Below are 15772 nucleotides of genomic sequence, written 5' to 3' on the forward strand. Positions count from 1 at the left end.
TCACGTATGTCATATGCTTAATATGGAATTTTGCAAAGTTCTGCAAAGGAGATGCAGGTACACAGTCTGCCATTTTACTTACCACAGAGGAAGAGATTTCTACAGTTTTGGCAGAAAAACTTGGGAGTGGGGTGGAAAGAGAATGGTCCCAATCAAGTTACGCATCCACCTTCTTCTCTGAACTAAGGATTATCAGTGTTATGGCACTTATTCAGTTTGCTGTATTTTACTGTCTGTGGATCCATACAGCAACTTACCAAAAATTTTTTGCTTGAAACTGATGGCTCTCTATGCATGCAATAATGGTTTGCTGTCCATCAATTGTTTTACCATACACCTTAATTAAGGAAAAAGAAAAAGAAAGAAGAAAAAAACAGAACAGTCAAAATTTGAGTAGACCTTGCTCAAACTGCTTAGATATCTGGTTCTTCTAATGTTACATAAATTAAAATTTCATTTTATAACCATTATGGTTATACATAATATTCTGTACATGAAACAATAAAGCATTTATTACAATGCATAAAATAGCTAAGATTTAAAAACCTGATGGCCAATCAACTAAATTTTATATATTGTGAACTCCCTTTTTTTACCACTACAGAAATTCTAAGCCTATAATAGTGACTACTGAGACAATATACATTTATTACCAGCTGGGTTTCAAACATCAGTTATTCTACCAACTATATGACAATTTAAACCTGTACAGAATAGCAAAAATGATGGGTTTGGTCCTGTTTTCTGCTTTATCCCCCAAATCAAATACTACTAAAAATTATCTCGGTGAACATTCAATCTGGTTTCCTTTACAGGAAAAGAAACTCATCTGACTGCCTGGGAATCCAATTCAATTTGTTAACTCAGCAGCTGATTTACTTTTCCCCCTCCACTAGTTAATTTTTCTGTCACATAAAGCACAGAACAGCTATCAATAGATCAGTGTGCGGAGATTTAAATAGTCATAGGGCTTGTAACAGCAAGCAAATACTATTTTAGTCCAGAGTAAGAGGTTTTATTTTAAGAAGTTATCAGAACCACCAATTCTGGTGATAAGAATACACCACTTGGATATAAAGGAGATATGATGGAGCAAAACCAGTTTGCTTTACTAAGACAGTTTTGTCAGTAAACCAGGTCATGGGTAGACATTTCTATTTTATGGAATTTTTCTCCCCTTCTAAGCAACCATAGCCAGAGAGCCAAGACCAGCAGGATCAACCTGCAGCAGTCCACAAAATGTCTAAATGCATTAAGAAATTTAAATAAAAATGCTCAACTACAGAGTTAAATCTGCAGTATGACCTGCAGTAACCACCCACTAATAATTCAATAGCTAAAACACTAAATTTCTGAAGCTTTCTTGCATTTCTCATGAGCCCCCAACAGGAATAAATTTTTTACAGTCAATGCTGTCTTTCTGGTTTACAAATAGCTCCCTTTTAAAATTTTATCTATCTATAGTGGTACAGTGGTTATGTAGTTTAGCACTTACTGTGCAGACACCATTTGGATAGTGTTCCTTCACATATGCTTTCATTGCTGTTTCAACTGAATTTCTCCAGGACTCTATGGCATTTTCAACTTCATGGGGTCTAGGATCAGTAGCCTCCTTTCTCAAGTGATCAAATTTAAAAGAAATCTTGTTCTTGGGATCCAGAAATTTTCCATTTCCCAAATCACCATGTTCTGTTATCAAAACCTGTAGTATAAAATTTAAGTTTAAATTTATTTCATTATATATATATATATTTATATTATATAAAATTTATTCAACCATAAAATTAGTTAATAACATTTGTTATTCAGTAAAAAAATTTAAAATGCCATGCCAAATTTAACTATATCCTGCATTTAATGGAAGCTTAATCACACCCAAAGTCTTACATATTAAACAAAATATGCATACAGCAAGAGAGGAGAAAGCAAATATGATACACTGCCTCAGAAAAGCAATCTTGAATCTTACTGTCTTACTGCAACAAACAATGCAAGACAGAAATTGATGTCTTCTACTACTAACAATGGAGCAAATTGTTTTTACAGCTACAGAACACTGAATTCAGCCAACACTGCAGACCAAAATTTCAAGCTCTTTAGATACCCCTAACTGATTAACTTATGGGACTACTACTAGTGCTATTGAAGGAGCACAACCTCTACATTTGGTAGGGCAGATGCTTTTCTTTCAATTTTCTTGCCAACAACTGTTCCAATGCCAGAATGTCTTTAACAGTTTAAGGAAGATTGCAAATATTTCACTGTATTCATACCTGTTCATCGTAACCGTCAATTTTTACAGGAGTAAACTGGTCCAAGTTGTACTGTGCAAATGCACTACAAGAGAAAAAAAACAACAAAAGCTTGCATCAAGCACAATCTTCTTCCTTAGTAGCAGAAAAGGGATATAAATAATAGCTAATAATCTGCGCAATGATGCATTAAAAAAGATATTAATGCTTTACCTAGCAAGCCAAAATTCTTGGAATCACTTTGCTCCACTCAGTGCTTGTATTACAGATTCCAACTGCCATTACACAAAAATTTACATTCAGAAGTAACCTGATGTAGACAAACACCTAAGCTTTACAATAACTCACAGAAACTGGAGAAAAGATAAAGTTTAAATTCCACAGGGATTCAACCTACTAAGCCACATAACTCCATTCTTTCAGATGCAACAAATTTTGGCATGAAAGCACAGTAGGCATAATGTTCTGATACAGAAGTAGGGTCTAAGGATGCAGTATCTTACAGATGTTCAAGTAATTTCTACCATGAAACAAAGTTGCTCTAATCATTAGGATACAATACAGATCTCTCCTCTGCCATGAATTTAAACTTGATCAAAGATGCCCCAGACACACAATTAGGGTTTTACTTGCCAAGCACATATCTTTAAATGAACCACTTACTGATTACGCAAATCCTACTGAAAAAAACATCTTGCTTTCATGCAACTGAGTATGTGACATCTGATACTTACTGGGCTGCTCCTTCCCTGAGAAGATTGTCATTATTAAGCAGCAACCGAACATCTAAAAGGAGGCATTTACAACATATAAGTACAGTTAACTCAGAAGCTTGTTTCAGTCACATAACAAGTATCAACAAAACAACAAAAAACCCTACTCCATACCCACAGAGATTACTAGGTAGGAAATTTATTGCTTCTTATTTTATAATTTTGACTGAATGAAATTAAAATAATAGTATAGAAACGGACCTCTTCCAAGACAATCTGGCAGAGATTTAAGCTGTATTCTACAGGCTCTAGAAATCTGTCAATCTAGTTTTTAGAGAAGCTCTGAATGAAACCAACACAGAATTCTACCAAGTTTCCTTTAAAATATTACCCACTCGCTCATACTATGTTATTGTTACTGTATTCTGATGACACTGATATGGTATGCATGGAACTTACTGGATTTTAAGCCCTACCATTTTTCGTCTCATTTCTAAATGACACTCACTAGGCAGAAGATTATACACCACAATAGCATTTTTTCTACCATGATACAAGAAACATATGAATATAGAATAAAGTCAAGACTTGTTGCATTGTGTTTCAACATCCACATTTTTAAATACTCACCTCAAAATTACTTAATATTTATTGTGCAGCAAATTTCTTATTTATGTACTTGACTTTACTAGGCCCTGTTTGAATAACAATTTAGTTCACTGCTCATTAACTAACCAATCTTAAGTTTTGCCAGAACATATTAAACCTCCTCTAAATATTTCCAAGGTATCATTCAAGTGAAAAGTAAAAAAAAAATCTGGAATGTATTTAAGGTATTTTTTTCTTTAAAAAACAAACAAGCAAACCCTCCTGAAATAAACCAAAGTCCCCCAATCCAAACCAAAACACAAAATACCCCAAAGGAGAAAAAATACCTCACATACTAAAAAAACCCCACACAAAACCAACCCCACAATTTTCAGAATTGTAATTAAAAGCTTTCTCTCTCTTTTTAAGAAGGCAGCCTAAATCTCATTGAACACTGGTCAGACATCATACTCTGTTATTGATCAGCTATGAATTAGCACAGCAAGGAAGCTTATAAGCAGTACTATTCTAAGAAATTTTAATAATCTTCAGAAAGCCGAGTTAGTAAACTGCTCACTTCAGAAATTAAGTACTTACTAATTTTAAATAATAATCAGCTGGCCACATTTTAATAAGAAAAAGGTATTTGTAAAAGCATTGCATTCTTTAATAAACTTAAGCTCTCTCCAATCTGACACTGACTACAGGTTTGGTATACCATATTTATTTATTACTTATATAGTTTCAGAAACATTTGTAAGCCACAACTATAAAGCCTGCCTTTTTATACTATTTGTATGCCCAAATATCTTGATGACAGACAAACAACAATTTTTTTAACAAATAACATCTTAGATAAAGTTCAGACAACAACAGTTGAAAGAAGCTTATTTTAAGTTTCCTTTCAGTTTACCAATACACTTAGTAAAATGGAGTGTGCCTAGAATTTAAAGGTTAGAAATATTTGGAGAAGATTAATATTCTTTCCACAACTGGCACCAGGTAGTAGTCTTTTGTGTATTCAACATTAAGTATTTGTAATGATATTCCTTCTTAAAAAAAGGGACAATTTTGATTTCTGCTAGTTTAATTTTTGTTGAAAAATATAATTGTCTACTGATGATGAAAAATAAGAGCATCTGTTTTCTAAAAAGAAACCCTTGCAACTATTAATTCATGACTCATTCAAAACAAAGCTTGTTCTCACATCACAAAAAGTAGTAGTTCCCTTGTTTTGCATTTAAACTTCAAGCTGTCTTGTGACTGCAAAGCTTATCATGCCCAGCTACAAAACCACCCTTATAGCAAGGGAGCTGCAACAATATAAGCTATGTTAAATTCAGGAGAATAATCAGCAATGCAATTTTGGATATAGATACTTTAAATAAAAGGGCAGAGCACACAGATACTCACCATTGAACACCTCATTGAATTCCCCAGGAGGAGCATGAATTATGAATTTTGCTGCTATACGCACCTTAAATATAAAAACAATCATGTCATTGTAGATACTTGCATTCATTCCTATTCAAAGCAGTTATGCATTATGGAGTTTTAACACCTCCATACAATTCAATAGCTCCAACAATTTCATGAAATTGTACAGCTCCCACTGTTTCACATATTTGTTCACATTATTTCAACTACTTGATATTTACTAAAAATACAGATGATAAAGTTCCACCTCTTCAAACAGAATAGAGATTATATGTGATGGAAGCAGATGGTCAAATTGAGTCATTCTTTTACAGGCAAACAGGAAAAGATGAATATAATAAATAAGATCAATAATATATTCACAATCAATGTCAGCTTGGGAAACAACACAAACCCCAAGAGAGCCAAAAACCATAATGAAGATGCATTTGATCTTCAAAGCTTCTCTTCCAATTTTACTACATATTATATGGTTCTATACTTTCCAAAAGGCCCACACGAACAGATTAAGCTTAGAAACACTGCGTAGACACTAAAGCTCATAATTTCACCTGCATCTACCTAGGACCTCTTAGTACCACAGTACCAGCAGATAAAGCTTAAAAAAACTCTTGAGATCTTAATTAGTAATTAATGGCCTTCAGCCACAACTTCTTGCAGAGCAAACATGGCATAAGCCACTATTTTCACTGAAAGTAGGCACACCTGTCCTGGCTTCCTCTCTCCTGCTTGCACAAGCCCTTGTACAACAGCACAATGAGCAAAATCAGGTAAGTTATTGCTCAGGTCCCTGAGCTGGTTCACTACACAGCTCCACACATGTGCTTGCAAAAAACCCACAAAAATACTTTTAAAATGTGAAACAACCCTTAAACTTCTCAACTATTACCTTACTTGCAGAATGTCACTTTGATTCAATCTTTTTCCTCCTTGAACTGTTAAAGGCACCCATTATAAAAACAAACTAAATATTGGTTCCCTAACTTAATTTGGCAAAAATTCCTATCCTTTACAATTATCCAAGTTCACCAGACACTTAAAGCTCTCTTGCATCCTCAATATGGTGTCATTATTCAAATACAGGATACTACCAGAGTTTCCCTTTCCAACAACTTCTATGATGTATCTATGGAATGAAAAGCTGGAAGATTTAGTGCTTGGGAGCACTGTTTGAAATTAGGGTGTTTAAGAAGCACGCATTTAATGAAAAATATCTAAAAATAACCAAAGAACACATTTACACATTTCTTTGCATTTGAAACTACAAAAGAAATTCTCTGAGCATGCTAGAGCTCTTGAACTGACAAGAAAACAGCTTTCACAACTGAGGGTAGCAATATAGTCACTGTTTGGGCCCCTGCTTCTTGACATGGCCCAGATTTCAGACAAGGGTCTCCAGGAGAGGTGGTTCAAGTTAAAATGTCCTGGGAGAGCACTTAGCTGCCTCATTGGCAGTGTTGAACCTTCATGAGATCCCAAGTGACCAGCCCAGGCAGCTTTCAGATCATTAACAGAACACAACTATTCAGAGCTGGATAATGGAAAAGTTGTCAGTTCCCAACTTTCTAACCTAAATGTTGCATTTTGGATTGCAGGCAGCATTTGTCTGCTTCCTCAAGTACCTACCATCTCCTCTTTACTCCTACCAACTCCTCTTCCATGTAAACATGAATTTGCATTATACTGAGATAAATGCCACAAAGTTCACTCTTCAAAAAAGACACAGAGAGGCAAGAGGACCTTCTTCTATGGCTGCTTATTAAAGCAACTTAGATCAGCTCCTTTGAATTAGAAGAATGCAAACTTATCTGCGTTACACACATTATCTTAATCACCAATCCCCACACTCCTGGTACCTCTTGCTGAAGTCAAGGCACCACACACAGCTCAATGCTCAAGCCAAAGCAATATAAAGAATGCAAAACAAAGCTAACCTATATATTATTAAAGCACTTACAAAGAACAAGGGTAAGACAGGCTCCAAGGTTCTATCACCAGTGCATTTTATCAAATGACCAATAATGCTGCTTTTGGTTGGGGCAGAACTAATTCTCGTAACAGTTGCTGGTAGAAGACTGTGTTTTGGATTTGTGCTGAACACAGTGTTGATCACAGCTGTTTGTGCTGCTGCTGAGCAGGGCTTACACAGCCAAGGCCTTTTCTGCTGTTCATACTGACACACTGGCAAGGAAGCTGGGGGTGTGTGGGAGACTGGGAGGACACACAGCCAGAGCAGGTGACCCTGACTGACCAAGGGATATTCCACACCACACCAAATCATACCCAGTATATAAAGTGGGGGAAGAAGGAGGAAGGGTGGGAGATTTTTGGAGTGATGACATTTGACTTCCCAAGTCACCATTACATGTTATGGGGGACTCTGTTCTCCTACAGATGGCTGAATAGCTGCCTGCCCATGGGAAATACTGAATTAATTCCCTATTTAGCTTTGCTTGCATGCACAACTTTTGCTTTCCTTCTTAAATTATATTTACCTCAACCCATGAGTTTTCCTACTTTTACCCTTCCAATTCTCTCCCCAATCCCACTGGTGGGGCACTGACTGAGTGGCTGTGTGGGGCTTAGTGGCATGCCTGGGGTTAAACCATTACACCAATTAATAGGGTCCTGGATCAGCCCTGAAAAGCGAGTATTTAGTTGTGTGATTTCAGCATGACTATCAGTGGGCTGACTCCCAGCTCAAGATGAAGGAACAGCATTTCTTGATTCATTGACTTCATGTGAACAGGACTGCTTACCCCTGCCAAGGCCAGGTTAGCTCTGGGCAAGCAGAGAAACAAGACTTATAGACATCTGGAGTTGTGAAATAACAGGTCCATAAGTTTTAGGCAGGCAGCAGCTATAGAAGCAAAATTAAGCAAAACATGGGTGCCCAAACTGCACCCTGAATGGCCACATGCTTTAAACTGGTAACACCTGTAAGGTGAGACATTGGGTCTATACTAAAACTGGAGCACTACCTCATTTTCAGCTGTTTTGGTAATATAGATCTGGTTTTGCTTATTTTTTTCACTATCAGTAAAAACGATTCTTATAAAATTAGCTACACTATAAGTAATATTAATTCAAAAGCATTCAGATGTCCTCACGACAGACCAACCTAGACATTACTTTTTACAAACATTTTACAAGTAAATTAAATTTCTCACTGATAGTTTTTTGTGTGAAAATTCATCATAGATGAAACATTTTATAGAACAGATAGACAATCATGCACATTTGCAATGAATACCTCATCAAGTATAAAGTATATTCATGTTTACAAAAGCAAAAAAATCTAATGTGTTTTCAGAAGTTGAGAGTGTATCAGCTAAGACACTGTATTTTGCTAACCTGCCTTTGTAAAGCCAATTTAAAAGTAATCCCATTTTCCTTCAGCAGTTAAACTGAATTAACTTCTCTGTGATGAGTATCTGATAAAGCCATTATTTCCCCAATTCATACATACAGAAAGCCCATATAAAAGAATTAAATCCAGTAGTCTCACTTAACACATTAGAATTGAAAAGCAGTTACAGATATATTGCCACTGAATTTTTGCAGAAATAAATGCTCTAAAGGAGGCTTCTGTTTTTCAAACCCAGACTGATACTGAAGGATAAATGAATGTACCTCCATAAGCCTCTATGAGATTAAGATCTCCCCCTTTTGGCAGCAAAAAGCCTCAGCTATCACTTGGGAAAGCACAATTAAAACAAAGGGGCACTCTGTATAAAATATGATGTTCACAGGCAACTAAAAAAAGATAAATTAAAAATGCACATAACCTGTAATATAAAGTGACAAGCAAAAAGTTAAACTGCTCTTTAGTCAAACTGAGATAGGAAGTTGTATCTGCTGAAAATAATTTTAAGAAAACCGATCAGGTGCATTTACAACCAATGCTGATTATTCAATGCGCCGAGGTGTCTAAAAATTGATTTGAGCAAGCCAAAACAGAAACATCATAATATCTTAAGAATCCAAACGACAAAACGTTTTTCCATTCAAGAGTACTTCACCCTTACACATAGTACAAGAAACTTAGGTATGTATCAGCAAGTAACAAAAAATTGCTACAGTTGAGTCTTCCTTTAGAAAACTCGAAGACATAAAACACCTGAAGTTTCTCCACTTATTACTGTAGTTACTCCCAAAACACTACCTAAAGTTTAAGATAGTGTTTTATTGATGTAGATTTGAGTCAGTTTTCAGCTTCAGGTCTTCAGAGTAGCAAGGAACTATAAACTTCAGACTTCACTAACCCAGAACATCTGATCACCAATGGTTTACTTCCACAATTCAAGTGAAGTCAAATGCTACCCCATTACATCAGTTAAAAGTTTATCAAATCTACAAGCATATTGATTTTATAAAGTAAACTATGTCAATTAAGGTAAAAATTCGTACAGAGAAGCCTAGCAAAAGAGAAAAGGACAGGATTGATGTATGTGATGAATATTAGGCATTATGCCTAATTCTTTATTCTGCTAGGGATTAAAACAGTTGGTCTAGCAACAAATTCCTACACTCAGTTACAACAATATTTGTAGTTTTCAGACTACCCTAGCAAAGAGCAACGTAGTAATGTATAGAATAGTGGCAGTTATTCTAAATCTATTTTTTTCCATACTTCTGCCTTTACTTCACAATTTAATTTTTCTCAATGCATGATACCCATCAGGTACATGAGAGAAATCCTACTCTATCTTTTCCAGCCTAAGACATTCTGAAGTTTATTTTATTTTTAAGAAGTTATAGATAGTGGCTTCAAATGCTCCGAGATCACTCTTCCTGTTCCTGCCACATGAGAAGTGACACTGGTTGGAGAAGCCCGACCTTGTGTGCTGTATGTGCCTATATATGGTCAAGGAGAAGTGTTCCCACTGCAGGGCTTCTCAGTGCCACTGTCAGCCCTGCCAAGGCAGCTCACTCCTTGGACTCTGCTAGGGTGCATCTAACAGTAACAGAGACATTAAAACTCTCCCTCTTTCATTTTTCTTTCCCCCTTTTTAACTCAACTGAAGGACAGGTATTTCAGAGTTTTGTTTGTTAGGCACCCTGACAGCTCACTCCTTCAATCAACATCCATGCTGCACAGAAAAAACATGCTGATAAGTAGGATACTGTGAAACCATATACTCACCCTTATTCTTTCCTATATATCCCCTATTTCAAATTCAGAAATTCAGCTGTGAACTCGTTGCAGGAGGGAGACCCACCCCTTCCTTTACACTCCTAATAGGTTAAAGTTCACTGCTCCACAGCAGTAAAAATGAAATAGTGAAATAGATACTAAAAACCCCTTTTTACCTAAGAGAAAGTAAGAAGAGAGAGGGCATGCAAAAGATTCCCACAATAATTCCCACTCAAAGACAACTTTGTTGTTAATCACAGGGGAATAAAAATAGCTTCTCAAAGTTACTTTTATTACTGTTACAGCAGGCTCAAAGCATTGTATATCATGCATTTGCATTCAGGATTCCTGAGGGTACCCTAGCTATCTTACAGCATACAATAAATCTCCCACTCAGAGAAACCTGTGTTTGGCAAAAAAAAGATACTGAGATATCACATCACATCTCTCTCTAGCAGAGACTAGAGAGCTCTGCTCTCAGTCATGCCTTCTGTATAGTTCTTGTTAAAAACCTGTCTGCAGGCAACTAAACAAATGGGTTTGTCCTGTCCCAATTAAATTAGCTACAGGGTTTTCTCACAATTAGCTCATAGTCACATAAATAAATATTAACACAGACATCAGTTAAATGAGGCAAATTTGTATTCTCTCAAGTCTGTAAGTCACACTCAAATTAAGCGATACAGACTGTACTCACTGAAGTGATACTGGACATAACACTTACCTAGTTTTACTTAGTTCTGAGTTTCATTCAAACAAACTTGTGATTTGAGTTCAGCTTGAGCTGTAACATTATTTTTCAATATGCAGCTTTATTTTTCCTTATAAAGCAAAACTTCTCTGACATCTACCACTCGAAATGAATTTTGCATTGACAATAAAACACATCAAGGAGCACAGTCTAAGGTTCAAATATTTGCAGGATACAATGTTTGGTGCTGTAGCCAAACATCAACATAGTTTTTGACTTTGTAAACCTTTTGGTGTTTCAAGAAAATGTAACTGGCTTCCCCTTTGGAGAGCCAGATATTCGGTAGTACTGGCTCCAATTGCTCATTAAATCTTTAGGTTAGATACTTCCCAGAATGTTACACCACTATTTTTACAAACTCCTATGTATCATCAGTGCTCATCTATTTCTGTGAGTATTCAGACAAGCAAATTGATCTAGCTAAAGGAAGGTGGCAAGAAGATAACAACCAATTTAGCTAAAAAAGAGCTTTAAATAATTATTATTGCTTCCTGCTGTTGACAGTTTAGTGAGGCTAAAAAGCCTTCAAACAGCTGGACAAGCTCCGAGAATTAAACTGTGAGAAAGTAATTACCCCATGTCAGCAGCAAACTGCCTTCACTGTATCTCATAAACCTCACCATACCCACAGGTATAACTTCAAACAGCAAAACAGCATCCCAAAACATGCATCATTTCACATAAACATGGAACAAAGGCAACGACTCTGGTAGAGAGGGAATGAATATAAATGTAGTGCTGCAACTGCCTTCCTACCAAGCTCAACTGAAAATTCACTGCAGTAACCAGTTCACTTCTGCTTCTAGAAGAGCTAAGGAAAAACACTGTAAAAATGTGGTTCTGTGGCACAGGAAAGGAGGGGCACATTCCATACCTATGGCTTTGATTGAACAGACATTTCCTTAACTGTAATGCCTAAAGCTACACTGCATCTGGAGAACATGTGTTTGCCCCAAATGTTTTCAATACACAAGTATTTAAGAATATGTAACGGTACCAGCCCTTCACAGTGCTGCAAAAAATAAATCTTACACAATGTGTGATAATTTAGCTTCATTCTTACCTGATGATCTGACTTCAATAATGAGATCTATTTTCACAAAAATAACCACTTTGAAAGGTGGTGGATGCTTCACTGTAGGACCTTTCAGCGGAAGAGTATCTAAATATCATAAAAGTCTCTATCTTAAAATCACTTTACACACCACATCATATTAGGAAAATTTTAAAAAACCCAAACTCCTGTAAGTTGGTGCGTCAGCCACAGATAGCAAAAAAGAATATGAAAGCAAAGGATGTTATTTGAGTAATACACAAGACTAACCATAAAAAAGTAAGAGAAGACGAATCTCCCCCATGTTATTCTGTAGTTATTCTTATTACTCCTAAGCATATAAAATTGGAAACCTTTTATTATATAGATATTTATACACAGCTATTTATATATATTTTTATAATGTATGTATTTCTATACAACTATTTATAATTATATATATATATATACACAATTGTAGTCAAGCAACTGCATACTTAAGCTTATGGACCAGACAGACAACAGATAAACAACATAAAAAAAATTACTTCCTTGCAAAAAAATTATTTCCTTGCTGTCATTCACTGAAAAAGTAGTAAAATTTTACATTTCATGAAAAGCAGAAGCATTAAGTTTTATTTGAGATGTACATGGTAAAAGAAATTACTAACTAAGACTTCACAAAGAAACCAACAGTGTCATCTCCACATAAAAATCCAAGATGTCCTGTTACACGGACATGAACACACATGATCCTCAGTTGCAGCATCAAGGCCTCTCTTTCTCATCAGTCTTTACAAAGTGGTATCCACCGTAAGCTAAAAAGCACTTGGTCCATATTTGCAAAATATTCTTCTACTACAAAGCCCAAGCTTTTAAAGTGATTCTTCTTCCTACACTGAGATACTCCAAGGACATTAAGCCCACAGATTCAATAGCTGTGGCGAGAGAAAAGGAACGTAACAGACCTTGCTGAAAATGGATAGAATATGATACCACTGTAACTGTTGTCTGCCCCTGCCAATTCCAGCGTCTTACAATTCTCTCTCTAAGTTACCTATTCAAGGTTTTAATGCCTTCTGTCAAGCTAAGAAAGTACTGGAAGTATTTTACATTTCAGAAATTTGTTACTCAAGGATTAAAAAAGTTAATTGCTGCATGCTCAAAAGCCTGCTTTCATTTCTCAACAAGCACTTTAAACTCCTTTACATCCCACTTCCAGAGCCTGAAAATGAATAGTATACAGGGCTGTAAAAAATATATGGGTTTGCTAAATAATACAGCTAAAACCCTTTTCCTGTTCCTTTTTGACTGCCATAATTGAAACCAACTGAAAATAGAATTTCACAGCAGAACTGCAGGTTGAAGACTATTGGTAGAAGGTAGAACCATACCTATTATATCATAAAGTAATGTCTCCAGTTTCATCTCTGTATTTGCCAATAACTTGTCCTATTACTCTATTTTTGCTTCAATTTGTTTCTCTTATCTACTTGAGCTATGAGGTTTCCTAGGTAGCAAGCTTCTGCAAGAAGTTTTGAGAGTACAAAGACAGCAAGAAGGAGACCTGATGGTCCTCAGGCGCCACTACATTATCAATACCCAATACTCCTCAACATGGTAGAAGTCAAAATTCCCACAGGGTACCTGATTTCTTCAAACTAGTACTAAGGAAAAATATATGACCTGAAATCTTAGAAATCACTGATCTTTTATTTATAATAACAGGTTTCATTTGTATTCAAGCTGCAAGTAATTACTTTTCACTTGTCAAAACGACAAACAATTTGCTTTGCACAGTAATTCACTATGGAGGTACATGGTAAAAGACAAGCAGCACTGTACATAAGTTGCAACAATCATAAATTAGGATAAGTTTTTGACTGTGGGCTTAGACAAACCTTGCAACACCTCACCCAGAGGTACAGTCTCAGTTCCTAGAGACACCCAAAACTCAAAGGGCAAGTTCCTAAGCAACCTTATCTAAGCCAGCCCATTCTGACTAACCAGCATTTAAGTTTTTGACTGTGGGCTTAGACAAACCTTGCAACACCTCACCCAGAGGTACAGTCTCAGTTCCTAGAGACACCCAAAACTCAAAGGGCAAGTTCCTAAGCAACCTTATCTAAGCCAGCCCATTCTGACTAACCAGCATTTGAGTTACCTTCAGAAATTTCTTCCAGACAGTATGAGTGTAGAAGCAAACCAAGTAATTATTTGCAGTAACACATACAATATATGATCCCTTCTTCAGACAGTGTTTAATGGTTTCCCAAGGAAGTGATTCAAATATCTGTCCTTCAATCTCAATGGTATTGGTGTATTTTTAGTTAAAAAAAAAAAAAACCTAACTCAAGACAACATACTATCTTTACACACATTTTCATGTATATCCTGAGATGGACATAAAAATCTTAAATGTTGGAAGGCCTCCAACATTAAAAATTACATGTCAGTCTCTGAAAAGCACTCCTAACTTCCTCATTCTTACTAAAGAATTTCATCAAAATGTTATCAAGGATACTTGCAAGACTTAAAGTTTACTTTATAGATTACAGTGCAATTATACCCAAAAATGTTATTCAAATGCACCTCCTACTTATCTACAGTCTCCAAGTTTTATTTAACACAATTCTGAAAGTCAAAATGAATGATGTAGAGCACAGGAATTGCTTTAACACATGTAAATTAGAATAGTAACTTTTTTTTTTCCTGTCAAAATTTCTGCTAATGCTTTTGAAGCAGTTTTAGGAAAAAGGTTTATATTTGCATTGAGAAAAGTACCTGAGCCTTTCACATTGGTGGGCTTGTATACGTAACTGTAATCTGCTTCCAATGTATTATGCTCTAAAGACAACATTAGAGGCGAGAGATTCATTTTACTGGCATAAACTTTTCATTCCAAATCACTGACATAAGAAATGGGTTTTCCTCAATCTGACAAAACTACACTGCAGAGTTTAGTTTATGAGGTAAATTAGGTGTCAAAACCTACAAATTTAAGAACTTACAAAGTTACCCCATGCACCAGGAAATAACTGGAAGCCATCCAGGCTCACTTTGACAAATGGGACAACTTCCTCATTTTAAGTGAAGTTTTCTTCTAATCACACTGTTAAACCCCATCTTTCTGAATAAGTGAAACTACTGAGATATAAACTTAATGAAAGAGGTGTAGTTCCTTTTTCAAAAAATATATTTGACAATTCCCATATTTATTATGTTCAGCATTTTAAGGAATGCAAGAGCTAATTTAGTATTTAAAAAGTTCATGTGTTATCCCTTCCTCCCTGAAGACATCCTGATTTTCTGAGTCTGTATCTCAAGTCATACACAGCTATTTAACTCCTCCGCTTTGTAAATTCACATTAAAAACAAAATACCCCAACCAAACCTACAGAAAACACATCCCTTCAAGTCACCAAAAATGGACTAGAGAACACTAGTTTTATGATTTAAATAGTTTTTGTGCTGTTTTTCATTTGTGCCATTGTTTGTAAATTAGTATTTACGTTAGCAAATGCAACTTTTACAGTAAAATCAGTACCTTTCATTAATTATGGCCTACACTCATGTAGATAAATTGTACCTTTAATATTCCCACTAATATGCTAATTAAAATTTTTAATGCATATTTATTAGTTTTATGTAGCTACAGGTAAGAAAACCATTTCTAGAAAAAACAGAATAAAATTGAAATGCAAAAAATGGTTACTAGACTTTCACAGAACTACAAATATCCTGCACACATGAATAGGTTTTGCATTCAAAACTTGTTAAGTGATGATGCAATATCTATAGGAAGGGTGCAGAAGTGATGACTTTGGTGTTTGAGAGTTCAGGGCTTCAAGATTTCCACCT

General features: G+C 35.7%; 1 protein-coding gene across 3 annotated transcripts in view; it reads right to left on the reverse strand.

Moving 5' to 3' along the window:
- Window positions 1-15772, reverse strand: part of CAPZA2 (capping actin protein of muscle Z-line subunit alpha 2) — a 31993-nt gene that overhangs the window by 13224 nt on the left and 2997 nt on the right. The window contains exons 1-6 of one of the 3 annotated variants that reach the window (XM_077783441.1): window positions 8528-9416; window positions 4967-5030; window positions 2987-3038; window positions 2274-2337; window positions 1496-1702; window positions 258-337 (exon numbers count right to left, since the gene is read on the reverse strand). In XM_077783441.1, the coding sequence (XP_077639567.1) occupies window positions 258-337; window positions 1496-1702; window positions 2274-2337; window positions 2987-3038; window positions 4967-5030; window positions 8528-8629 (569 nt within the window). In that variant the 5' untranslated portion in view covers window positions 8630-9416. Of the gene's footprint in view, window positions 1-257; window positions 338-1495; window positions 1703-2273; window positions 2338-2986; window positions 3039-4966; window positions 5091-8527; window positions 9417-15772 lie in introns of those variants that run through there. The other 2 variants (XM_031507924.2, XM_077783440.1) reach the window with 2 other exon arrangements.

The sequence above is a fragment of the Lonchura striata genome, chromosome 5 (genome assembly GCF_046129695.1).
Source record: "Lonchura striata isolate bLonStr1 chromosome 5, bLonStr1.mat, whole genome shotgun sequence".
Taxonomy (NCBI): Eukaryota; Metazoa; Chordata; class Aves; order Passeriformes; family Estrildidae; genus Lonchura; species Lonchura striata.